The sequence below is a fragment of the Acinonyx jubatus genome, chromosome C1 (assembly GCF_027475565.1).
Source record: "Acinonyx jubatus isolate Ajub_Pintada_27869175 chromosome C1, VMU_Ajub_asm_v1.0, whole genome shotgun sequence".
NCBI classification, from domain to species: domain Eukaryota; kingdom Metazoa; phylum Chordata; class Mammalia; order Carnivora; family Felidae; genus Acinonyx; species Acinonyx jubatus.
The window spans coordinates 10,650,881-10,677,645 of NC_069381.1; the positions used below are offsets into that span (position 1 = coordinate 10,650,881).

Below are 26,765 nucleotides of genomic sequence, written 5' to 3' on the forward strand. Positions count from 1 at the left end.
GCCAGGGCCAAATAACACCTACGCCTGTGTGGACGGACCTGGCCGGAGGAGCCCCTCCTCTGCATTTTCCCGTGGCAGCCCCTCTCAGCAGGCCACCTCTCGCACACCGAGAGGGCCAAGGCTATGTTTTGCACATCATCACTTTCTCCCACTTTCCTAACACAAGGCTCAGTATGCAGTCGGTGCTTAATAAATGCATGGTGAACAAATGGCCCAGGCCGGTTAGCTCCTGGCTACCAGGATGGATCTGGGATGCCCACGGCCCGCGAATCTCTCTCTCTCTCTCTCTCTCTGCTCGACCCCTTCTAACATTCATTTTCCTACCTTGAATCACAAGTGGCTGCCACAGTAAATGCTTTCCCCTTAGTTCCACAAGGGAATGTTCCAGGCCCTCCATGATTACGGAAAAGGACTTGGTCCACCCTGCTGACGTGGGTGACCCTCCCTCTCAGGATCCTGTTCCTAAGGGCTCGTGGGGGCTCATGCTCTCTCTTGACTCTGCTCAGTGTTTCCCAACCTCATGTTTGAAGCCGAATAATTCTTTGTTCATCTTGTGTTTAACAGCGTCCCTGGCCTCTACCCACTGGTTGCCAGAAGTCACCTCCCCTCCCCATTTGTGACAACCAAAAATGTCTCCATACAAATGTCCCCTGGGGGGCGCAGTTGCCCCCAGATTGAGAACCATTGATCAACCAGAACTCCTCCCAGGGTGACCAGGAGGAAAGAGGGGTGACTTTAGCAGAGGGGGCTACAGAGAGGTCTTTGAAATCCCTAAACTTACATGCAGGGAGGTCACATAGACAAGGAAAGATGTCTGAGCATGAGGAAGGAGAGAGTGCCTAGCTCCTGCCAGTCCTTGCCAGGTGGAAATGTGGTCCAGCTTTTGCCAGATCTCAAGACTCTTCAAGAGAAACCAGAAATCCTGTCTTTTATGTGAAATCCCCTGATTTTTAAATGTTGGCAGCTAATGTGATTTCAAAAAACAAACAAACAAACTAAACACTGTGGGAGAAACAAATATGTCTGTGAGCCAAATGTGGGCTGAGGGCTGCCAGTTTGACAAACTTTTGTAGACTGAGCTTCCCTTCTAGAAGGGACCTGAGCCTGCAGGTCTCTACTCTCTTCGCACTGGTTTGCGTCTTAGACACCGTGCACAAGCCCCCTGCTAGGCCTCTGGACCACACAGACACTCTCTGTCCACACTGGCCATGCCAACCCCCTCTGAAGCCCAGTTTCAAGAAGTTGGAGGGTTCTAGATTCCTGAGGGAGAGAGACTATGGGAAGTCCCCCCAAAAAGGGGCTCAAGAAGCCTGAGCTCTGCCTGACTCTGGCATTGCTACGCCGTGTGACCTTAGGCAATCCTTCCCCACTCTCTGAGCTTCAGTTGCCTCCCGTCAAATGTTTATGGAATGAGGAGAGAGAGGGGAGCTTGAATGAATGCTGTCTGTTCTTAGGACTTGAATAAGCATTTCCCCTTGGCAGCAAGGAGCCCCGACTGGCTTGCCCGGTGCCCAGAGGGCATCTTTGTCCTCACACTGACCTAGGCAGGGACAATCTGGCTGTACCTCCCAGCTCAGGCATCCTGCATTTCAGAGCAGGGAGTCTGGGGAGTATCTGATGGGCTCTCTGCTCTGTGCAGTTAGATTATTGCTGCTAGCAGCTTCTCCAAGGGTGAAAGCCCCCCTCCTGTCATTGGGAAGGGCCAGCCCATTGGCCCCTGCTGGTACTGATGGCAAAGCTCTGGGCTAATGACATGGTCCCCTGCCAGGAGGTACTCACATCCACACGACGGCTCAGGTGGGCAAGTCCACATCCTGCCCGTCTGCAGCCCCCAGGGTGGCTTCCCAACCGACTCTGGGGCTGCGGGGAGCTTTAGGCTGATAGGATGTCCTATCCGGCCTCCAGATTGTATAGGTGGGGAAACTGAGAGCCAGGGAGAGTCTGCCCAAGGTCACCCAGGCAATGGAACAAACACCAGAATCTCCTGCCCTGTCTGATCTGCCGCATCGGGATCTCCCAGGAGTGAGCACTGGGGAGACAGACAGACAGAGAGACAGACAGATGGACCCAGTATAAGCAGTGCCTTTGCCTGTCATTAACTGTGGCCTAAGACTAGTGGTTGTAAATGCCACGCCTGGAGCACGCAGGCGGGTCACTTACATGAGCAAGGGAGCCAGGGGTAAGACCACAGGGAGCAGCCGGTATGGCAGGGGTGGGGGGAGGGGGGTAAAAGGGCACAGTGTTACCCTGTGGGATGGGATAGGGGCTCACTATTACCAGATTTCCTGATTTTTCCAAAGTAAAGCTAAATGTCTGAATTTTTTGATGTAAGTTATCCTCACTTTAAAATATTGGCAACCAGGGCACCTGGGTGGCTCAGTAGGTTGAACGTCCAACTTCGGCTCAGGTCACGATCTCACAGGTTCGTGAGTTCAAGCCCTGCATTGGGCTCGATGCTTCAGATCCTCTGTTCCTCTCGCTCTGCCCCACCCCCACTCACACTCTCTTTCTCAAAATATAAATGAAACATTAAAAAATATATATTGGCAAGGAGCTTGGGTGGCTCAGTCGGTTGAGCGGCCGACTTCAGGTCATGATCTCGAGGTCTGTGAGTTTGAGCCCCGTGTCGGGCTCTGTGCCGACAGCTCAGAGCCTGGAGCCTGCTTCGGTTTCTGTGTCTCCTTCTCTCTCTGCCCCTCCCCTGCTTGCTCTCTCTCTCTGCCTCTCTCTCAAGAATAATAAACATTAAAAAAATTTTTTAAATATATATATTGGCAACTAGTGTTTTAAATGTTTCTGAATAGAGTGTTAGGAAAAGAAAATACATTTCCTAGGCCCCATTTGGCTGTAGGGCTACCAGTTTGCAATCTCTGCTCCCTTCTCTGACCCTCAGTTTACTCTGCTTTAAAATGGGTATAATAGCAGTATCCCTTTCTTATAAGGAAGTTGTGGAATTAAATGCAATGATGCATCTAGAGGGTCCATCATACCACGGGCCCCACGGCAAATGGTAGCTATTGTAACTTATTAGGACATGGGACACTCTTCTTCGGTGAAACCCAAGGGGCTGGAGTGACAGAAGGGGCACGTTAAGTTCGGCACAAGGCAGCTGGGAAGCCCTGAGCTAGAACTCAGGGTCTTTTCATGAATCCACAGAACTGATCACGGGCTTGCTGTGTGCCTGGCACCATGGGCATCTATCAAGTTTAAGACCTGTCCTTTCCTTGCATTTACAAGGGAGGTGGAAACATGCCTGTGCAGCAGCTCATGGGGTCGTCCTTTAGCCCAGGAACACCTGTGAATCCCTCCCCTGGGGCCCTGACCCGGGAGAAACCTCCCACTTTCAAAGCTCGGGGCTTTTTTAAAAACAAAGAGAATGAAGCTTCTTTCACATTTGGCAAAACACCTTTTTACTTGTTTGTTGAGCAACTTCAGGGGACGATGCCAGTCCTTCCTATGTATCTGCCTCCTGAAACCAGTTCCAAAGATATTTAAAGGGCAATTCTGGGAAAAGAAGAATTTAGAACCAATTCTAATTAGTCCCACCGGGACTCGAGGCCACTGCAGATTTCTGCCCTGAGAACCCGAAACTGGGGCCTAAAGTTACTCCTTAATGTTCAGAGCAAAGAACGTTCTGCCTTCCTCCCTGGCTTGGCCCACACTGGAGAAGCTTGGGGCAAAGTCAGGCTTTGCTGGGGGCACTTGCAGCCACAGAGCCCCCTAATCTGCTTGTGTGGTGGTGATGGAGGCCGTGTATGCTCTGTGTTCAGAGTTGGAGAAGACAGGAGTTGCTCTGGCTGACGTACCTGGGTTCTGGTGGGCGGGTGGCTAGACGAGCAGGTAGAGCCCGTATTTACGGGCAAGCAGCCTCGGGCATGTGCAGACAGGCCTCCCAGAGCCAGGGCTAGGTGGCCTCCTGACAAGGGAGGGCCCTGGAGTACGGAGTCTGGGTGCAGAAAGCCATCAGGGTGGGGGAGGGGTGGTGGTTATGTAACTCTGATGCCACAGTCCCTGAGAAAGCGACCTTGCTATGCTCCACTGCCTTGTTCCTCCCCACTCGGAAGGACATGAAAATCTAGCAGCCCTCCCTCTGGGCACGGCAGTGGCCCTCAAGTTTATCACCATCAGGGTCACCTGGAGGGCTGTTAAAACTCACACTGTCAGACCCCACCCTTGAGTTTGTGACTCACGAGGTCAGGGCGGGGTAGAGAATTTGCATTTCGCATAAATGCGTAAATGCACAGGAATGGTGCCGAGGCAGCTGGGCCAGGGGCCACACTTTGAGAATCGCTGCTCTAGGACTTAGTCCGTCTGCCTGGGCCCCTGATTTGCTGTGTGCACCTGGGCAAGTGTCTGAGCTTCTCTGGGCTTCTGGGTTTTTTTAGAAGGCGAAGCCAGCTTTGTCTTTCAACAACTAACCCCCACCTCAGGGTTGAGATGCCTAATTACTATTCACAGGTAGCTTAGAGATCCTCACAGGAAAGGCCGGGCCTTAGCACAGGGTTCTTACCCCATGGTTCGAACTTGCTTTTAGCCACTGTGAGGCTAAGTCACTCTAGGAGAGGTGGGCACTTTAAGCCTTAAAGGGGCAGGGCAGGCCAGCATCTCCGGCCTCAGCACCTGCCCTGCGTGCAAGAATCGTGAAGAGGTTCACTAGGTTTGTCTTTGGGATCCTTTTGTTTCTTTGAGGAGGTGAGTGGCACAGGCTCATCAGAGCCCCAGTGATCTATGGCATAGAAGATTATGGCATAATCTGCCAGAAGTCCCCCCTTTTCATCTTAACATCTAAGTGGAGTGTCTGCCTCCTAGATGCTGGGGTCCTCTTGCCTCCCGCCACCGCCTCTGGGACAGGAGTGGACTCCTGGCAAACACTGAGTGCAGAATAAAATGAACAAGCGAATTAACACACGGACCCTTTCGTGAACGGGTCGTGAACAGGGCCCAGCTGTCCTCCTTGTGCAGTTACATGGGCTTTCCCACCTGGGGTCTCCTTTGCTTTTCACAGAACAGCCTTGGGGAATGGGCCAGTATTCTTATCTCCCTTTCATAGGTGGGGAAGCTCAGGCCCTGGGGAACCAGGCCCCAGTGGCCCGACTTGCTCGACTTCACTAGTAAGTAAAGGGAAGTTGCAGGAAGAAAGTACAGAACTCCAAGCCAAAGCCCCTCCCAACAGCCCCTCCCAAGTGTAATCAGTTGTACCTCCCACGCCCCTTGAAGAGCCCTCCGCAGGTGATGGCCGTGGACATGAAGTGGGGAGAGGGATGGTGTCGCTGCAGGTGCCCACAGCAGGTTCTACTGACCGGCTTCACCTCCGGAGCCCAGAGCAGTGCCTGGCACACGGTTGGTACAGAGTCTGCGTCTGGTGAGCGGATAAATGAATGGACGAATGAAGACAGGCCGGGTTGAAGTACCAGCCCTACATTTACCAGCTGGGTGATCTCAGACAAATCCTTTTACCCCTCTAAGCCTTGGTTTCTTCAACTGTACAACAACAACAACAACAACAACAATAATAATAATGACAGTGACAGAATAATAGTTGAGAGAGCAGACTCTCTAGAGCCAGAATTGCCTGCGTCTGAATCCTGGCCCCACCATACAGTACTGTGTGACCTCAGGCAACCTCCCCAACCTCTCTGTTTCCTGCTTTCCTCACTGATAAAGTGAGGATAACGACAGTGTTTGTAGAGTGTTGTGGGGACTGAACTGAGCTAATATGGGTAAAGTCCTCTATGCAATATTACTCATAACCCTTGACAATGATGATTCTACCTCAGTGCATTGGTAAATTAAATGACCTCCAAGGAACAAGCGCCTAGCAGAAGAGTTCCTGGTGCAAAGCAGAAGTGCCCAGTAAACAGTACATGTTATTCTTACCTCGGGCGCTGACTGGCCCAAGGCCCTCAGTGTCTCTTGAGTCACACATAGGAAGGGGAGACACAGGGTCTGAAAATTGTGGCGGGGGACAGCAGCCCCATTCCCCAGGTCCCACCAACCCCTGGTTCAAACTTGCTGAAACCAGTTGGAGAAGGTGAAGTACTGCCACTGGCCACTAGGGGCAGCAGAGGTCCCATCCCGCCCCGCTACCCAGCTGCTTAACCCTTCCTTAAGTGCTGTCTTTTTAGGAGGTAGGCAAGGATCCGTCTCTTCCAGCAGGCCCACAGGCAGGCATTTCCTGTAACCCTGAAGTGGGGGGCATTTCCCCAGATAACACCCCTCCCTTCTGAGGGTTAGACTCCCAACCCTGCATTACCAGTCACATCACCTTGGATAAGTCCCTTTGTCTCCATAAACCTCGGTTTCCTCATCTGGAACATGGGGATAGAGTGATTTGCAGGGTTGAAGGAGCTAGAAGGAGCGGTCCCTGTGGCGGAGTGAGCACTCAACCAATAACACGTGTTGCCAAAGGAGCATCGTGATCATCTGCATGGAGTCTGCAGCCAGACTACATAAGCTTCAACTCTGCTTGCCCTACTCGCTGCCTGTGTGCCCTTATGTAAGTGACTTGCCTTCTCTGTGTCTGTTTTCTCATCTGCAAATGGAGATGATAAAGTAGTGTATGGTATACTTGTATCTCTCAGGGTTGTTGGGAGGGTTAAATGAATGTGTGAAGTACTTAGAACACATATAGTAAGTACTATGCAAATGTATGCCAGTATTATTATAAGTCATGGTGTTTTGGTGTTATTGTTTTTATTCTGAATAAGCTGCAACATTTTAACTTCCTGCAGAAACCTCCCTCTTTGACCAAAAAAAAAAAAAAAAAAAAAAAAAAAAAAAAAAACCCTCCCCTAAAAGGGGCTTAGAGGAGATGAAGATGTGGCCTCTGTCCAGAACTTTTTCCTTTTGTTGCAGCTGAGAATCTCACTCGGGACCCAAGACAGTCTGACAGGCAGGGAGGGCATGGAGGCCAGCTGCACTCTGTGAAAATACTTCAATGCCTGGCTCTGCCCGAGGACTGAGCTAAGCCTTCGCCCCCAGGGCGGGCCCTTTGCAAGCCCTCAGAGGGGATCAGGATCTCTGCCAGGTCATTTGGGGCCCCGGGAACATCGTCAAAGGGTACCAGTGAGCCCATGACAGGCGCACAAAAGTGTCCAGCCAGGAAGACCTCGCCAGGACAGATGGCAAGATGGATCGTGGGTAAATCCTCTATCCCCGTAGGGCAAAGGTCTAAATAGGTTTGGAGGAAAATCCCAGTCTAATCCTCCTGCAGCACCTGGGCCCCCGAGTCCTACTGGGATGGCCAGGGAAGACCAGCACCATCCCTGCTGGTGGCCCTGGTCACAAAGGCATCCCAGGGCCTGCCAAAGGCCTTCCGAGTCACCAGGCTGCAGAGCTCCATGGAGATAGCAGGTAGCACCTGTCTGACTTAGTAGCAGTGGGCGTGTCCCTCCGGCCCGCTTTTCGAGGGCTTACCCTGTGCCGGGCACCATTTACAGCTCCATATGTGCATTTTATCAGTGAAACCCCCCACCCACAACCTCTGAGGTGGTAGCCACGGTCCTCCCCATTTTAAAGATGAAGAACCTGAGGTTTCCAGAGGCAAATCGTTTGTCCAGCATCATGTACCCGTGTGTGCCAGAGCCAGGATTCGAGGCCCGGGCGCCCGGGCGCCCAGCCTCCCGGGGTGGGGAGCCTCCAGTATGGCCCCCAGTGACCCCCGCCTCCAGGTAGTCATGCCTTCCTATAACCCCTCCCACGAGACGAGGGCAGGACCTAGTGACTCACTCCTAATGAACACGGAAAAGGTGATGGATGTCGTGTCCGACGTGAGGTTACAAGGAGACCATGGCGTCCGTCTGGGGCGCACCGTCTCTTGCCCTTTCTCAGAACCCTGTGGCAGGAGCAAGCTGCAATTCTGTGTGTGGCTCTGTGAGGCGTGGAGGGCGGCCAGTGGCCAACAGCCAACGGGGAGCTGAGGCTTGCAGTCCGGCAGCCCATAAGGAGCTGACTCTTGCAAGAGCCACAAGAATGAGCTTGGAAGTAGATCCCACCCAGGTAGAGCCTTGAGGTGACCGCAGACCCAAAGGCTACCGCGGCTGCCACCCTATGAGAAGCCTTGAGCCACAGGCCCCCAGCTCAGCCACGCCTGGATCCTGACCTGCAGAAGCAGAGAGATAATAAATACCGGCGTGGTTTGTTTTTTTTTAAATGTTTATTTATTTTTGAAAGAGAGAGACAGAATGTGAGCAGGGGGAGGGGCAGAGAGACAGGGGGACACAGAATCCAAAGCGGGCTCCAGGCCGTGAGCTGTCAGCACAGAGCCCGACGCGGGGCTCGAACCCATGAACCGCGAGATCATGACATGAGCCGAAGTCGGGTGCTCAACCGACCGAGCCACCCGGGCGCCCCAATACTGGTGGTTTGAAGCTGCAAAGTTTAGGGGTGATTTGTTATACAGCAACAGACAACTAATACACTTGCTTGTCACTCCTAGTGACACCCACACAGCCATCATAGAAAGGACAGAAAAGACCGGCTCAACTCTAGAGGCAGAACTGGCAAAGCCCTTTCACATCCACTAACCCAGCTCTTCATTCCGCTTTTGCCAGTGAGGGGCTGAGACAGAAGGAGCCTTTTCCACAGTCCCACGCAAGCTAGCGGGGACCTAACATCCCTGCTGAGGGCTCCAGACTCCCTGGCAGCATTGCGAGGGTTACAAATAAACCTGTGCGGATTCCTGGGAATCCAGAATTGCCACTTTGTCTTCGTTGCAGGTGTTTGGAGAGAGCACAGTAATGTTGGCTGGAAGATCTTAGTAAAATCTCCTCTACAAATACTAAAAACATAGCCAAGAAAAAAAAATACCTGAAAAATTCCAGTGGATTCAGATACTCAACTTCAAGCATGTATCAAATATAGTGAGGCCTTTTAATACAACGTTTCTGGTCTTCCTTCCTTAAATCAAATGTATCTTGTCATCTTTTCCTGTGATCTAAGGGCAGTTTCCCTGGAAGCCAAGGGATACTTTGAATGGGAACCGTGCTGATCCCTAGCATCCCTGCCCCGGCCTCCTTTGTGTTTTCTTTGGCGGCACCCCATTGACATCCTGAGATCAGGGTCATGGGGACACTGGCTGGCCTCAGAGCTCAGAACCAGAGCATCCTCCACCCCCTCTGGCTGACTGCCCATCCCCCCACCCGATTTCCCACTATGCCATTGCTCCTTAATTAGTTTTCTGGAGGAATGGATGGGGAAGTTCCTGCTGCCTTTCCCCACCCCCAGATCCTTCCTGCTGCCTCACAGAGGCCCGACACAACGTACCCTGGAGGACGGAATGAACCAAACCCCGGGCCCAGCTGCCTCCAACATCAATTCCCAGCATCCCCCAGAGACGCTGGGAAGATCTTCTGGGAGGAGAACCAGCTAGGTAATTTGCAGATCCCAGTGCAAGATGAACGTGCGAGGCTCCTAGTTCAAAACTAATTAAGGATTTCAAGGCGATGACAGCAGAGCATTAACCCAAGAGCAGGGCCCTTCTGAGGTCGCACGCTCAGAAGCTGGCTCCGTCTTGGAGTTTCCAATAAAAACTGCCCTGGAGTTATCATTCCTGGAGGGCCTGCCCAAGTGCCCAGGGCAGAAAATGGGTTGTCACTTGGTTCTTGGACCTCCTGTTGCAGAACTGAGCAGAAACGTCCCCCTGGGTCCAGGGTGTCCTCATAATGAGAAACATACCTCAAGGAAGAAACACCTCCCACCCGAGGCAGATGGTTTTCTGGAAGGCTGCAGGCCGTCGCTGGTGCCAGAGGTTTGCCTCGCTAGCAGAGTTGCCAGTGGGGAGACAGAGAGGCTGACGCTGCCTGGGGGAGGCCTGGGCCGTCGGAGGACCCCCAGGAAGTGAGGGAAGGTGGGTGCGACTGCCATCTGAAGTCCTGACCCTGAAAGTGGGGAGCACAGACGCACAGACACAAGCACACACGTGCACTCACACACACAGCCAGGCCAAACTATGCTGAGTAAGGGAGAGCCGCGGAAATCCCCCAGGGCTGTGGGCTTGAGAAGCGGCTTGGGTTATTGAAATGTAAGTAGAAAGCATGTGCAGACTTCTGAGAGGTCACAGGGGGGCCCATAACGGTAGCAGTGAAATGAGCACGTGTAGCCAGTGGGCTACACAGAAACTTCTAGACATGTTTACTTTGTTGTTCTTTCTCTGTCCTCTTCTTCTCCTTCTCCTCTTTCTTCTTTGTAAGTTTTAAAGAGTTGTCCACATTTTGAACTTAGGTTACACATAAAAAATTCATATTTCTAATAGTTCTTTTAAAAAACACAACAGCACCCCTGGTGACACCAGAGCCACATTTCTGCATGACAGCAATCTACGGCCTCCTCTCCAGGGAGGCTGGTGGCTTCCTGTCTGCCACAGTCCCCACCGCTCCCTAAAGTCTCCGTGACACTAAATCCAAGTGGCAAGTGCTCCGTATTTAGGCTTGTGCTGCTGTTTTCTTGCCGTGGAATTAAGAGGAAATTGCATGTTTCCATCAAAAGTGGGAAGACAGATGCAGAGTTCCATGTACTTCAAGAAATACGGGAAGGAGAATGCTTCTCTGTGGAAGCAAATATCCTTCCTACGGGCTTAATATGCAACACGTGTCTAAGTCAAAAGACTACAACCTAAATGCCCTTCTGAAACAAACCACAGCGAGCCCTGTACAGCCCACCCACTCATTTATGCCCCCAGTTGGGTCCCTGAAGGCACCTGGAACAGAGTCCTGTGTGGGGTGTCCCTGTGTGGGGCTCAGAGCAATCTTTCTTTGGTTCTGGTTTGCCTGTTATCCCAGAAAAGGTGGAAGAACTGGGGGGATTCCTAGCATCTCCTGTCACTTGGTGTGACCAGTGGTGGTCAGTTTCCTCCCCTTAGAGTGGTGTGGGTGTTGAGGGTAGTTTTCTCCCCTGGCTGGGGTATCACCAGCATTTGATGTTACCGGTCAGCTTTCCAGTGGGAAGTCGGGGTTCCAGACAGGGGTCTGAGGCAGGCCAGTTTCCACATCATGGGAGGAGGGAGGAAGACGTCGGGTGTGGAAGCTGGGAAAGCCACGATGGGTGGTGGCCAGACCACAGTGCTTGCTCCGGGGCAGGGTTCCTCGCCCACAGACAGGAAAGTGACCCATGAACAGTTTTAGAGACTTGGGGGCGGGGGTGGGGGTGGGGAAATAGTTTGTTTCCCACAGCTTGTTGGAGAGGCATATGCCAGTGACCTAGAAATTCCCAGAGCTCAGGCCTGGGCCCGTGGGAGCCACAGGTTAGAGAGCCAGGCCTGGTGCATGCTGCCTGGAAGGGGAGGCCGGGGACATCACTGAGAGTGTGTGAGTTCTTGCCTTGTTCTTGCTATGTTGCCTCCGTTCCCCATGTGTACAATAGGGGGGAGACTGGACCTGCTTCCTGGGGTTGCGGGGAGATAATTAGTCCCTCTAAAGAGCATCATAATCCCCAGATCAAAGGGGGCTGGGAGCTGCAAACTCATTTTACAGCAGGCACTGCCAGCCACTGGTGCACCCACTCCAGCAGGCAGGTTTAGGTTTGCAGACCCAAGGTGCCACCTCCTAGGGGCTTGGCTGGCTGAGTAACTGCGTCCCCCCCCCCCCCCCCCCGACTCCCGGGGTCCAGGCCCTGGCCTTCCCTGGGAATCACCTCACCTGCCTCCTGGCTCTGGCAGAGGGGCATTCAGAAGCGTCTGGCATGGTGGACAGGGTGGGAATTGCCGATGCCTCAGTTGAGAGATGGGGCAACTGAGGCTCAGGGAAGTGAGATGCAGACATACCCCCCGTCCCCTCCCCCCCCCACGCCTGGTGGGTCATAGTACAGGTGAGTGCAGGAAATGTCCCAGGGCCACCACCCCTTTCCCTGTCCACTCGTGCTGCCCTCTCCTGGTCGGCTATTGGGACTTCAGCTCCTCAGCAAGGCTGTCACAAGGGTGTCGGAAGAGTGGAGACATCGGCAAACCGGGGTTCCAGGCAGCCGTCCCCCAGATGCCCGCACTCTGGGCTTTCAGAGATCTTGGTTCAGGCCTGTCCCCCTCCGACCCGTGCGCCACTGGCTGTCGTTCTGACCCGCAGTGTCTCCAGAAATGACCATGTTGGGGGATGCGCCGAGCGTCCCCGGAACGGGGCCGCGAAGCGCTCGCCGAGGCCGTGGGGCGAGTCCCGGCGCCGCCGAGGGGCCGGGGGCGGGGCCGGGGGGGCGGGGCCAGCGGCCTCGCCAGCCCGGAAGGAGCGGGAGGCGGAGCCGCGGGAGTGAGGGCCGTTCCCACGTGAGAGGCGGGCGGCCGAATTCCTCGCGTGCGGCGGCCGCGGACTGCCCGGCGTCGGCCGGACGGAGAGCCCGGGTGCGGCGCGCGCGGGCGGCCGGCGGCCGGCGGGGACGGCGCTCGGCTGCGCCCCGATGCGGCGGCGGCCTCGGAGGCTGTGAGCCCGGCGCCCGCCGTCGGAGCCCCCCGCGCCGCCGCGGCAGCGCCCCCCTCCCCGGGCACGCGGCATGCGGGCGGCCGACTCGGGCACCTGGGAGCGCGTCCGCCAGCTGGCGGCGCAGGGCGAGCCGGCGCCTTCCTGCGGGGCGGGGGCCGGGCCGGCGCGCCCCCCGGCGCCCGCAGCTTGCGAGGCGGGTGCGGACGCTGCGCGGCCGGCCGACCGGCCCCGCGCCGGGGCGCCCTCCGTTCGAGCGGATGGCGACTGCAGCCAGCCGGGTAGGTGCGCGCGGGGCGGGGCGGGGCGGGGAGGGCGGCGCGGCCGCAGGCCCGGGGAGCCGCCGGGGCCGGGCGCGCGGGGGCGCTCCGGGCCGGGATCGCCGCGCGCGGGTGGCAAAGTTCTCGCCGCGCGCCGCGACCCCAGCGCGGGGAGGGGCGCCAGGGGAGATGCGCGGGACGCGGAGTTAGTTCTGCGGCGCGGGGGCGGGGGTTTCGGGGTCGCAGCTCTCCGGCCGAGCCCCCAAGCGAGCTGCAGAGGGAGGTCAAGGCCACGCCTGCCGGAGTCGGCGAGATCCCGCGGCGCCTGGAGGGAGACCTTGCTCTGGGCGGGCCCCGCGACTTTCGTGGGAAGCGTGGGAAAGGGGCCAGCCCCGCACGAAGTTGGGGCCGCCCCTCTCCGGCCGCACCTGTAAACCCACCTGGCAGCCCCGTAAAGGGCCAGGAGAGCCCTGCTCTCCTGCTGCCCCTCGGAGAGGAAAGTGATGAATTGCATTTGCCGGGAGGGTAGAGATTTCTCTTACGTTTGAAGGACTGATGCGGAAAGAGATCGAGGGGGTGCAGACACAAATTAAATGGTCCAGTTGCGTATCATGGGCTAATCTGACCCCAGCTGAGAACCGCGTTTTAATGTTAAAATGTTCTGAGTAGGTGCAGCCAGGTTCATTATGTTCCTGTCTCAGCTGCCCGCCACCCCATCCCCGCAAGTTATGTCTGGGGGGGGGGGGTCCCACCGAATCCCTGGATCCCCTTGACTCTAGAGGAGGAAGAAATTTAGATGGAAGATGAAGGGCTTCCAAGAAGTGTCTGTCACCATCAGTTTGAAGTTTGAATACTTTTTCCAGGAAAAAATGGGGGTGGAGGGAGTACAACATGATGATTCATTATTTCTTGAATACCTGTTGTGTTCCAGTAATTTGCATGCAGTGTCTCCTTAAAATTTTATCACAACTCTGGGAGCCAGGCTGTGTTATCTCCATGAAGATAAGGACCGAACACGCAACTTGCCCAAGGTGCCACGATTTCAAATTTTCTCAGTTGACAGTAGAATGCCTCTCCCAGACAGCAAGCTTAACCAGCTGGGAAACACCAGGCTTATTTACCTAATAATTATTTCTTTCCTATGAGAAAAAGCCAGCAGCAAGGCCCCCTTAATTCCAGGCTGCCTGTGTTGGTCTCCCAGGGAGACAGAGTCCTGAGTATCACAGTTGTAGCCACAGGAGCTGGGACCACTGACCTGCTGAGCTGCCACTGGTGTCCTGGAGCCCCTGAAGTCTTGGGCCACCAAGGGTCTAGAAAAGGGACACTGAGCCCTGGAAGTAGCTTGAATCCCTGAACCCTTGGCCTTGGGGCTGGGCCTGTTGGAGACAGTCCCACCTCCTCCCCAGTTGCACAGAGCAGTTAGAGAAAAGATAGCTTGCTATAAAACAGAGCACAGATGCAAAGTGCAAGCAGAGCTCGGACAACTTGTTTATCTTTTTGAGACTCCGTTTACCCATTTGAAACGTGGCGGATGATACATATGTCAACTAACATTCTGATGACCTGAAAGCTAGTGTCTGCAAAGCACCTTGCCTCGTTCCTAGTTGACGCATAATAAAGGCTAGTTGTCAGCTTCCCTTGTGGGGCACCTGTCAGTGCCCCCGTTGACTCGGTTTCCCATTAAGATGTGATGCTGTAGGTTCCATCACCACCCTCCTGAACTGTGCCAAGATAAGATTTGTCTTGTGTGTAAAATACCTCAGGGATCCAAGGCTGACTGTTGTGCCGCGGGGAGGGGGGGGGTGTTATTATGTAAAAGTGTAGGAGATGGCTGGGTGGAGATAGGTCTGTTTACTTTGTGTCTACAAAGACTCCGTTTGTGTATTCATAATAACAATATCCTAATGATACGGTGTAGCTGAGAAACGCTGGGTCTCCAAGGCCTTGGGGGGGTGGTGGTTGTTCCAATGGCCCTCGTGGTGTCCCTTTAGGGCAGAGAGCAGTGGAAATCTTCTGATTTACAGATGGCATCCCTGGCGCGAAACAGGATCAAGCCGGCGGCTACACCAGAAAGTTTTGAGTTCTCTCCACTCCACCACCCACCCTTCACCCTCTTCCGGTGCCCGGTTCTTAAAGGTCACGTGCAGTTTCTGAGAACTTCCGTGCCGGCTGGGCATTGAGGCTGGCCTGCCATGGACGTGGATGTTTGAGAATCCACGAATGGTTTGAGACATTGGCTGTTATTAGGAGTTTTTCCTCTGGGAAGCAAATGAGAGCTCTTCTGGCTTGGAACCGCAAGCTGAAATTACTGTTGAAATAAACATTTTAGCCAGGCTGTGAGGTGACTAGTCCCAGGATCTCTGCCCCTCGGTCTCCAGCTGCACGTAGTTGCCCTGTTGGATGACAGGGTCTGGGAATTGGCACGTTCAGAGGTGTGGGGGAGGGGTAAGGGAGAGGGGATGCTGGCTTGGCAGGCTGGAAGGCTGGACACCTTGACATTGCTCACGGAGGGTGCCCTGAGATCAGGAGGGGGACAGGCTCTGTGCCGGTGACAGCCCTGGCCTCCAGAGTGGGGCCAGTTCTAGGGGAGGTGACCGTTTTCAGGCACAGGACCAGAGCAGGAGAGGCAGAGATGAGACACGCACTCGGTCCGCACCTGGTTCTGCCTCAAATCTGTGTGACCTTGAGAAAGTCGGTAACTCAGTTTCCCTGTTTGGCACCGTGGGACTAACTCCATCTGAGGGGAGGTCACCCAGACCCCCCGCAGAGTAAAGCAGGTGCTCCCTGAAGCTTCTTAGGCTGCGGCGTGAATTCTTTCCATCTTTGGTCGTCCATCCATTCAGTCACATTTCTTGAGCAACTACCGCGGCCACTGTCGTAGCTGCCAGGGATACAGTAGCAAAGGGGACAGCCGCAGCCCCTGTTTCCATGGAGCTTCTATCGTGGGAGGAGATTTCCAGCAGGCACGGGCGCACAAGATGTGTCAGGAGATGGCCAGTGCTGTGCAGAAAAATAAAGCCAGGTGAAGGGTTAGCATGATGGGAGCGGGTGCTGGGTAGCATCTGGGCAGCGGGGTCAGAGACGGGAGTGAGCTGGGTCCCTAAGGCGAGAGGGTGTTCACCCTTCGGCTAAAGGCACCCCCAAGCCATTGTTTCAGAGTTGTTGGTAAGTTAGTAAATTTGGAGACTGGACAGCGTATCTGTCCGCATCTGAAGCCAGCCAGACCTCGAGGCCCAGTTCAGATGCCGTTGCCTCCTTAAGGGTTTCTCTGAACCCCAGCTTTCAAAAGCCGCAGGACCTAATGGCTCCTCGTCCAGCCTCTACCTTTTTTATTAGTCATTTGTGTTCTTATCGCCTCTTGCCCCTCCCCCTCACATAAAGCACCCCCCCCCCCCCCCGGCCGAGGGCACCAGGCCCTTGTGGATCTGGGTACTGGCTCTCATTGCTGTCCTGTACCCTCCTGGGGGCCGGTGATGGTACTCACCCAATGGGGTGCTCTGTCTTAATCAGTCCTCCAGGGACCCCAGCCGGGAGGTGCAATCGCTCTTCCCGGTCCACAGGTGAGGAGACTGGTGCTCAGGAAAGTTTAGTAATTTGCCTGAGATCACACAGCTGGTAGGTGTCACAGCCAGGATTTGACGGTGGGGTCCCAGGCTGAGGACCTCAAAGCGGTGTGGAAAGACCTTGTGTTGATGTTTAAGACGTAGAGCCACATGAGGTTTCAGGTCCGTTTTCTCTTTAAATTTTTATCTTTAAAAAGAGGGGGCGGGGGTTGTCCTCTCCTTGACTTTCCTTGTTTTAAGCAACTCAAGCATTTGCTTATCTTTGTGCCTTTAGCAATTTCAGCAATAGATTGGTCTTGTGTTATCCCTTCTGTAAAGGGTCTCTGCTGGGTTAGGGATGAGATTTCAATCTCCACCTTGGAACAGGGGATTCTCTTAGAAAGCCAGCCACCAGGACCACAGGGTTTAGTGTGGACGTCCTTGGCGACCTGAGCGGGACAGAGACTGCTGAGGCTCGGGGGTGAAAGTCACTGCTCTTGAACACCATTCCCATTGGTTTCCCTGGGGAGATCCCCTGTGGGCCAGCACCCTCACCCTGGGTGACTGCTCAGCAAGAAGGATTACGCTTTGCTTCTGCCAGGACACTTGAGGACAGGGCACCAGCTTTGGAGTCAAACACACGCTGGTTACTCGCTTCTGCTTACTACTAGCTATGTGTCCCCAAGCAAATGATTTAAGATCCCAAGCCTCAGTTTACCCATCTATTAAATGGGATCATATCACCCACTTCGGAATTGTCGGACAGGAATCTGTGTGGTTGGCATCCTTCATACACTCACGAGCCCGATGCCACAGGAGGGAGGAGGTTTCCCGTTTATCCAGAGTCCAAACAAATCGATTGAGTGTGTATGTGTGTGTAAACTTCTTAAACGTTTTGAAGTGTGAGATATTGGGATTTGATGAGATCGGGTGATTCCAGAGGACTGGTCGCTGGCTCATTTGGCCTTCAAATTTCCATAATAGTCATTATGCCTGCTTTGCGTTCCTTGTAACATTCCAATCGAGTTTACTGGAGGATATACCAGGACCCTCTAGCCATTCTGAAAGATGAGTTTAACCCCCTTAAGCCATTTCAAGAGTCACAGAGTGCATGGTTGAAGGAAAACAGCAAACATGAGCCTGGACCCCAGCCTCTCCCACCCATCCGGTGGCCAGTTGACAAAAGTAGAAAATCAGATACATAGGTGTTTACCCGGATTTTAGCCCTAGCAGATAAGCACAGCCAACATATCATTAAAGCTGTCCAAAGCAGCCGCCGTGGGGATGCTGTGTTTGCTGTGGGTCACTAAGGGCTGTAAACACTCCAGAGAGGTTGGCAGGCTGTGTTTACAAGGTATGTGTGCGTGTGCGTGCCTGTGTGTGGAGTTATTTTTTATGAATTCACTCTCCGTAGATGCACTTCATGTTGCGTGCGTCCGATGAGTGCCTGTCCGGGACGGGAAAAGTCAGGAATGACTCCTGTTCTAAAGGACCACCCCTTCCGTGCCCCTTGGGGCAGCCACCTGAAGGTGGGGACTTCGTGCTTTCTCTTGTCTGCTGTTGGGATGCCCTCAAGAGAAGCCAGGTGGAGGACCTGGGTCGTGGCCATTCCTCTGAGCCCTTGGCCAGTGCCAGTGGCCCCAGAGGTGCTAGAGCAGACCCGGATTTGGAAGAAATTAATGGCCAGAGAGGTACGACAGGTGGGTGAGTCCTGAGCTCTGAGCTGGGGGGACGCTACGCCCGGGCTAAGGAAGAGGGGAGCTGGTGGGTTCAGTGATGGCGACCGTCCCAGTGCTCCCTCCATCTGTGCGCTGGGCTTTGGGGACCACTGCGGGGAACACCCACCACCTGGGAGCCTGCCTGCAGGTGCCAGCAGCCTCATCTGTTGTTGCCGCCCGGACTCGGAGGCTGGCTCAGGCTCCCAACTAGTTTGGGCTGTGACTTTATCACAGGTGTTGAGTGCATTCGGTACCTTTTAATCGTACAGAAGCTTCAGAAAGTTCTCCCTGGGGGCCTGGAGAGAGGTGAAAACAACAGGTGCCAGTTCCTTCCCGGACTGCACGGCTCTGCCTCACCGGTGCCCTGGTAACTTTGAAGTCCCCCTGTGCCCAGGCAGGGAAGAATGTGTATTTCCGGTTTGGGGAAGGTCCCTTTAATGGCAAAGAAGTGTTCAGGGCCACCCAGGAGCTGAGCACTTTGTTAGCTGCACTCCTGTTGGTCTTGTCCTACCCCCGTAAGGCAGCCCGGCATTCCTCCCCATCCTAAAGGTGACACAGTTGGGGCTCCTGGGTGGCTCAGTCGGTTAAGCGTCCAACTTCGGCTCGGGTCGTGATCTCACGGTCTGTGAGTTTGAGCCCCGCGTCGGGCTCTGTGCTGACGGCTCGGGGCCTGGAGCCTGCTTCGGATCCTGTCTCCCTCTCTCTCTCTGCCCGCCCCCCCCCAATAAATAAAACATTTTAAAAAATTAAAAAGGTGACCCAGTTGAGGCTTCAAAGCAGTTAAACAGATTGTAGGAAGTGGCTGTTCGAGGACGTCACACTCTCTGCCCCAGGACCATTGCTTTTCACCGCCGTTTTTCCTTCACCAGCTGACGATTCCTTGAGGGCCGCCAGGGCACCAGGCAGAGGCTGTGCGGCTGGGTGTCACGGGCTGGGTGTCATGGGATGCCCTCCCTGACATCTTTGACGCTGGCTTCCAGTCAGCCAGAGGCATTTGGAAGCGAGGGCCTCTGGGGCCCAGGGCCACTCAGCTGGCTCCAGGAGACGACCCTGCCCCCCTGCCCCGGCGAGAGTCCAGAGCAGCCAGCTGACCCGTGACAGGAGGTCCAACCCAGGCAGAGTCCCCAGAGGGAAACAGCAGCAGGGATAGAGTCCGTCACTCTCTATGAAGTGAGGAAACCGAGGCCCAGAGTGAGGAAGGGACCACACTGCGTGGTGCCATGTGGTTTCCCGGGGCCAAATATCAAGACCCCCAACTACACGTGATACCTTGGCAAAGCCGGGAACTTACCCTCTTGACCTCCTTCCTTAAAGGGGGTTCCAGCCTGAGGATCACAGGGGTCCGAGGTAGGCTCCGCCTCTATTCTGCCTGTAGTGCTGGGGAGGGGGCCTGGGAATCTGTGTGTTTATTGAGTGCCCTGGGTGATTCTGATACGACGGTTCCACGGGCCAGACTTTGAGAACCTCTCTGCCCTTTGCGTTTCTGGGATTGGGTTAATTTTAGAGTGAGAATATTAGCAGGCCGAGCACTCTGGTTTACCCCCTGCATCCCGACATCGTCCTTGGCCGCACCCTGCTCCCTCCCACAGGTGTCCCCAAGTGGACAAGAGGCACATGGACACCCTAGCCAACTCTCCCTCTTTCCCTTCCTAGCCCACGCGCCCCTCCCGCCCCCACCTGACCTTCTCCGAATCTGTTAGAAAGAGGCACGTGCTAATCTGTCTCGTGCGCTCCCAGGATCGGCCAGGGGTGAGAAAGGAACCAGAGTAAGACTCTGTCTTTGCTCAGATCTCCCCACCCTGCTCCCCACACTGTCACCAGCACGCCTGTGCCTGCCGCTCAGCTGCTGTTCCTTCTTCCTTGAGTACCTCGGGGCGGGGGGAGGGGGCCAGGCACGGGGCAGGGCGCTGAGTGGGCAGAGGGGGACCGCACGCTCGGCCTAAAGAACCTCGGTTCATCCAGATCCTTTAGACTTGGGACCAAGCCCACTCGGGGCTCAAACTCACCATCCACGAGATCTTGACCTGAGCTGAAGTCAGACGCTCAACCCACTGAGCCAGCCAGGTGCCCCTCTGGCACTCTTTCATCGTCCCAAACTGTGACCGTACCCCCTGAGGAATAAGTCCCCACCCGCCGCTCCAGCCCCCGGTAACCCACCATTCTGCTTCCCGTCTGTGCATTTGCCTCCTGTAGGCACTTCATACGGTAACTGCAGAACGCTGCACTCTCAACGGACTGCCCATCCTTGTCCCTGCACTGCCTGTCCTGGAACCCCATGTGGAGATCCCCTGGCCCCGGTACTTTATCTCTAGTGTTCTTTCAACTCCTTCCTTGAAAACTCGACCACCTCATATGTGTGCTGGGAAGCTCTGGGAAAGAAGTAAATTCAGTTGCCTTTTCTCTGGGATTAAATCCAGTCTGTTGTTAATGCCTCTGCCACTGTGATGGGTTAAGCATATACCTTTTTTGTAGGGTTGGTTTTGTTTGGTATCACTTTTCTTGAAGGGGAGTTGCTTGGGTTTCTGTTAGTTGGTTTTCCTTAGCATACTCGTGATGCCTAAGCTCTACTAAGGACTACTCATCACGGTGGGGAGTCTAGCAGCCAACCAGAAGGAAAAAGAACCATCCTCTTGGGTTCTGGGGCAGACATGGAGGCCAAACTGGACCACCTCCTCCCACGAGCAGGTGCACGGGCTCTTTAAGTGTGGGGTAGAAACGTCGCTCTCGGCGGAGCCTCCTGTCTGTCTTACACCCTGAGAAAGATGGTGGAGAAACCCCTTTTTATAGAAAGGGAAAGAGAGGCAGACACGTTGTGATCGCTTCAGGCCAGAGCTCTCTGACAGAACTTTCTGCAAAGGTGGAAATGTTCTAGATCTGTACAGTCCCATATGGTAGCCACTGGGTTTAAAATGTAGCTAGGGCAACCAGTGAACTGAATTTCAATTTTTTCAAATATTTTTTTTAAGGGGGGCTGGGGACAGAATCCCAAGCAGGCTCCACACTGTCAGTGCAGAGCCCGATGTGAGGCTCGATCTCATGAACCACGAGATCATGACCTGAGCCGAAATCAAGAGTCAGGCACTTAACCAACTGAGCCCCCCCGGTGTCCCCACTTTTTATTTAATTGCAAAAGGCTCCGTGCAGCTAGTGCCTACTGTATTGGGTGGCCCCGAGTCAGGGCATGGGACTACAGATGTTTCTGGGGCTCATCGAAGCTCGCAAAGCCTGAGAAATGTATTTTTCCACGGTGCCGCTCTGACGCTCCCATGCCTCTCCCTGTGGCCCAGACTGCCTGCATCAGAATCACTCAGAGCCTACGTTCCTGGGCCCCCTCGCAGACCTGGACAGTCAAAAATATCCAGGGAGGAGCCCACAGATCTGCATTTCAAACAAGTTCCCTCCTCTGCCTGGTGATCCTGACCCTCTCCGAAGCGTGAGGACCAAGGCCTCCCAACACCTTCACCTTTACTTGGCGTGGCTCTTCCCAGCCCCCGGTGACCCATCAGCACCCCTGTGCTTCTTCCGCCTCCCCCCATCCCTCATAACCACATGCTCCAGGCCGGTGGTTCCCAAGATGGGGTGCCAAGACCAGCAACATCAGCCTCACCTGAGAACCTGTTACAGGTGCAAAGTCTCCACCCCCCCCCCCCCCAAGACCTGCAGAATCAGAAACGGGGTGGGCCCAGCAATCTGGGTCTTAATAATCCCCCTGAGGTGATGCTGATGCAGATACAGCATGGGACCAATCACTGAGCAGCACTGCTCTGGGAAGCTCCTTCTGCTTAAATCCGCCAAATCCCCTCTCCCCTCTCCTCCCTCTCCCTGCCCTTTCCACCTCCCCTGTTCTCTGGCCTGTTCTCTCCCTGTCTGCCCAGAGCCATTGAGACCCTTCCACACCTGGGGGCTACAGGCTGTGTGGCTAGATGATGCATTGCCTTTCACAAGGGCCTTTGGGGATCCTGGCCTTACCCGAAGGGTGGCCATAACGGGGATGTCATAGGTGAGGCAAGCAGGACAGCAGCCAACAGCACCCCAATCCCCACCCCGTCTCCCCACGTCCCAGGTGGTGGCTGCCGTTCACCCTGGGTCAGAATCTCGGAAGAGCAGAGGGCCAGATGGGCCCGTTTCCCTGGGGCCCCTAAGGCCCCTCTTGGGGACAAGGGCTCTGGTGCACGCCCCCCCCCTCCCCCCCCCGCCGCCTTCGCGTCCATTGGCCCAGAGGAAAGCGGCACAGCGCACGGCCGTGCTCGACAGACAGCGCTTGTGTATTTCACGTCTTCGCGACGTGCAGGGAAAGCGAGGAAGCTGGAGGCCAGAACGTCACACTGGCCCCGTGACTTGCCCACCGTGGTCACTCACGTCCGAGCCTCAGTTTCCCCGTTCCAGGAAACGAGAGTCATAGCGTCAGCCTGGCTCGGCTCCCACACCTGTGGTTTGCCTGAGCCCACGATATGCAACAGCTTTGTAGTGTCTGAGCCCCTGACAAATAGGGTTGGCCCGCCGGCAATCTTTTCCCTCTTTGGTGCCGGTGCGGCCAGACCTGTGCCTCAGGTGACCAGCTCATTCTGGACTGCCAGAACCCTCCCGGTCTCAGCATTGAGCGTCCCACGCCCTGGGACACCCCTCGGTCCCCTGGCGAAACAGAACCGTCGGTCACCCTCTCTGTACCCCCAGTGGCTTCTTAACACTTAGCTGTGCCAGCCGTACTTACCTGCTGCTGCTGTATCCGACGAGCGATCCCCCCACCCCACCCTTGCACTCTCCGCAGCCAAGGTGTCCCCTGCCTGGCCTCTGACCCCTCTACCTTCGCTCGCCTTTTGGTGCTGTTCTCTCCCAGCTCATTCACGTCTCTGGGCCACAGCTGAGGGTCAGGATGATTCCAGCCGAGCATCTTTACTAAGTCAAATCTGCCCGATTTTTTTTGCTTAATTACTCACTGTATGCATACTCCTCTGACTGGGTGCCTGGTGTTGACAAGCTGAGCCAAGCCAGCTCTACCCTCCTGGGGCTTACAGTCTGGAGGGGAAGGGTTCTGTCTAGAACCTTTAACTTGAACCAGAAGGATGGCCTCCCTCAAGCTCTCCCCAGATCTGCCAAGGCTCCTGGTTCACCCACCTGGCAGATGTTGAGTACCTGCTCTGGCCTGGACTTGGGGCTGGGACCCACAGACGTCTGACAGCCTCTCTTTTGACTCCTGTCGAGGAGCTCAGAGCCTCCTCACTGTCCCACAAGCCAGGTGGCTCACCCCCACCCCTCGCCTTCTTACTTCTGTTACCGTTCCACCCCACCCTGACTTCCGAGTTTTCCACCTCGTCCCGGGCCCCCGACCCTTCTGCAAAAGCCTTTCTTGTTCATTCCACCTGCTCTGTGCTTTGTCCTTGCATTGCCATGGGCGTGTGTCATTGGAGCACAGGGTAGCTGTGGCAGGTCCTGCATGAGCATTTCTCGACTGTTACCCTGGGCTCTCTGAACTGTCATCTCCAACGGGGCGGGGCCATAGGGCACCCTGTCTCCCTCTGTTCACCTGGAGCACAGAGCAGAGCTCCAGGAAATGCTCCAAGGGGGGGGGGGGGGGGGACACGTGCGCGTGAATATTTGAGCTGGAAGGACCTTAGGAGAATTCTAATCCTGCTGACATTGACACACCTTTGGCTGAGCCTCACCCAGCAGGTCGGGCACACCTGGAGAGCACCTGCGGCCTCACCAGTAATTGTCAGGCTTTTGAGGGGTTAGTAAACACGCCCCTCTTTTCTGGAGCCGGCTGAAAGCTATCGGCAGGAATGGGACGGGTGGAGATGGTGACTTGGGTTGTGCCTTGTGGGCACCCCCCATCCCCCCCACACCCCTGCACCGGATTTCGTTCTCAGCTTCCGTCTGAGATGTAAGCTCACGAGTTTATTTGCTTTTACGCTTGCCCTCGTCCTTTGTGTCATCTGGTCACCCTGTAAACAAGTGGACAGTTTGTGTTTCAGTCTCCAGAATCATTGGGGGGGGGGGGGCGTGCCTGGGTGGCTCAGTCCGACTTTGGCTCAGGTCACGATCTCGCGGTTCGTGAGTTGGAGCCCCGCGTTGGGCTCTGTGCTGACAGCTCAGAGCCTGGAGCCTGCTTCGGATTCTGTGTCTCCCTTTCTGCCTGTCTCCCGTTCACACTCTCTCTCTCTGTCTTAAAAATAAACATTAAAAAAGAAAAAAAAAAAAAAGAATCATTGAACCTGTAGAGCCCCTGAAGTTCTTTTCTTTTCTTCATTTATCCTGTGAATACTTGGGGTGCACCTGCCTGGATCAGAACCCTTAAGTAACAGGGATACAATTGTAGATAAAACACAAAACTGCTCAAAACACAGTCCTCCCCGCTGGCCTGAAGTCAAGGATATTTTCAGAGGATGAGACACCGAAAATTCTTCCTCTGTTTTCGGTGTCGTTGAACATTTCCTAAAATGCCTTTCTGCTTCCCCACCTTGGTCGCAGGGCCAGTGGAGCCCGGGCGACTCCTTTTTTGGCATTGGGCTTCTGCAGACTTTCCGGTTCTAACTCAGAGCCTGCGCACCTGGGACGGCTTGTTGTACTTGGCCCCACAACTTTCCCTGTCTGAGTTCAAGAAAGTCAGAATCCATCGCGTGCATCACCGAGTCTTGTCGTTGCTTCTTTGTCTTCAGACGTAAGCCAGAGCTCTAGTTAAGTGGGCACCTGAGCTGGCTGGGACCTGGTTAGAAGACTTTGGTTGTGTGTTTGGGTGCCCGCTGGGGTGTTTCGAGGTGGCCTGCAGCTCCTCTTACGTCTCTTCATGCCAGGCTCCTGGAGTAGGCATCAGGGACTTCCCCCAAAAGGCCGTGTGTCCCCGTGCGACCTCCTCTCCCAGGGTGATCGGGCCTGGCCCTGCCGACCTCTAGGCCAGAGCCCCGCCCTCATGCTGTCCCGGAGCCAGCTGCGCCTTCCTGCTTCCCGGGGTTAACTCGCTGATCCTGTTCACTGGGTCCTTTTTCAGAGACTCGAGGTTCGCCAGGCAGATGAACCAGTGTTCTGATCAGTGCTTAGAGGGACTCGTGCTTCTCCCCCCTCCCCCGCGCCACCCGGGACGCTCCCCACAAGGTGTGCCGTCCCTTGGGAACACGCAGGCGAAAACCATGCAGGGGAGCCCCCTCTGGGGACTCCTGCTTTGCAGGGTCGCCTACACCAAACAGCCCAAATCAGTGAGGTGCATGAGTCACCCCATTTTGCAGACGAAATAACTGAGGCACAGGGAAGTAAAGAAGCTTGTCCCAAGCCACGGAGCCGGGAGGCAGAGAAAAGCATTCAACCCGAGGTCCAGCTGGAGTCGGGCTGGCAGTAGCCATTAGTCTCCTGTCCCCACTGCCATGTACATCGTGGGGTCACTTGCGCCCATCCTCAGCAGTGGCATGGCAGAGTCTGAAGTGAGCGGTGACGGGGGGGGGGGGGGGGGGGACTTTGTCCCTTGAAAGGCCGGGCACGCCCCTCCTGTCCAGGGGCCCCACCCCTGCCGAAGAGCTCGCCGTGGCTGCCTCCCGGGGCTGGGCTGGCCCCTAGTAAACTAGGAGGGTCGTGGGCCAGCTCTGTATACTCCAGCCCGAGGCTCAGGTGTGGGTGAGCTCTGCGCAGGCGTCCCCGACAGAGGGTTCTCTCCCAGGGCTGTGGGTTTCCCCGCTGCTCTTGACCACAACACGTGAAAGATAACAGAGCCTGCAAGAGGGTCCAGCGACTTTCCCATGCACCCTGTGAGGCCGGGAGGCGTGCTCACCATCATTCAGAGCGGCATCTGCGGCTCGGAGAGGCCCTTGCTTACTGCTCAAAAACTTCCTGAAAAAACTGACTTTGTGTTGTATTGTTTATACTCCCTCTTGCTTTCCTACCACCTGCCCGGAGAGTCATGTAGTTGCAGGGCTAGTTGAGTTGCAGATGATAGAAACACCACTGGAACGGGCTCACTGAAAGGAAAAGCAACAGCTCCCCATAACTGAGATGGTCAGAGGTAAGCCCGGCTTCAGGCGTAGCTGCATCCAGGGGCTCAAATGGTGTCATCTCCCAACTCTCCTTTCATCTGTTGGGGCTTTATCCTTTCTGGTGGCAAAATGTCCCCTAACAAGTCTAAGCAACATTTACCTTTCTAGGTTTCCAGTCAGTGCAGAAAGCCCTTCACTCCCAGTATCTCCGGAAATCCCAGGGCTGATCGCCATTGGTTTAGCTTTAATGATGTGACAGCTCTAAACCAATCACCTGGTCCGGTGGCCTAGAAGGCATTGACTGGCCAAGCCCAGATGTGCACCCTTCTCTGGAATCAGGTGGGGTAGGGGTTGTGAGCCCCCAGTGAAATGCACAAGCTGAAGGGAGGGTGTTAGCCAAAGGCAAGTCAAGGAGAATGTTCGTCCCTGGCAAATGCGGGAGCTGACCCCTGCGGAGCATGAGATGAGTTCCTTCAGCAGGTATGTGTGTGTGTGTCCCTCGCTAGGTGCCATGGGGTTGAAAGGAAAGCCTTAGATGTGGACCCTGTCACTTAAGGACTTTGCCGGTTTTCTTGAGCAGCTACCATGGGCCGGGCCCTGTTGTACACCTCTGTGGAGGAGCTCGGTTCTCTCTTCTGTTAAGAAGTCATCCTTTTGTTTTTCCTCCTTCTCTCTAAGGACCAGCTAGAGAGTTGCCACCTCTCAGCTTCCTTCTCAGTCTCCTGGTCGTAGGTAATTATGACTCTGCCTGCTTCTCCCTTCCGTCCCTCTGTTTATACCTCTTTTGTCACCCCTGTCCCAGGACCCGGGCATCTGTTGGCTTCCCGAGCGTGGGGGTGGGGTGGGGTTGATCCGAGCACACACACCCACCCACCCAGCGTGCCTGCGT

The 26,765-nt window shown here is 55.2% G+C and overlaps 1 protein-coding gene across 7 annotated transcripts in view; it reads left to right on the plus strand.

Moving 5' to 3' along the window:
- Nucleotides 1-26,765, plus strand: part of KAZN (kazrin, periplakin interacting protein) — a 1,065,865-nt gene that overhangs the window by 889,363 nt on the left and 149,737 nt on the right. Inside the window, exon 1 of one of the 7 annotated variants that reach the window (XM_053203924.1) lies at nt 12,236-12,679. The exons of 5 other annotated variants lie outside the window; for them this stretch is intronic. In XM_053203924.1, coding sequence (XP_053059899.1) covers nt 12,472-12,679 — 208 coding nt within the window. In that variant the 5' untranslated portion in view covers nt 12,236-12,471. Of the gene's footprint in view, nt 1-12,235; nt 12,680-26,765 lie in introns of those variants that run through there. One more of the 7 variants, XM_053203934.1, reaches the window with a different exon arrangement.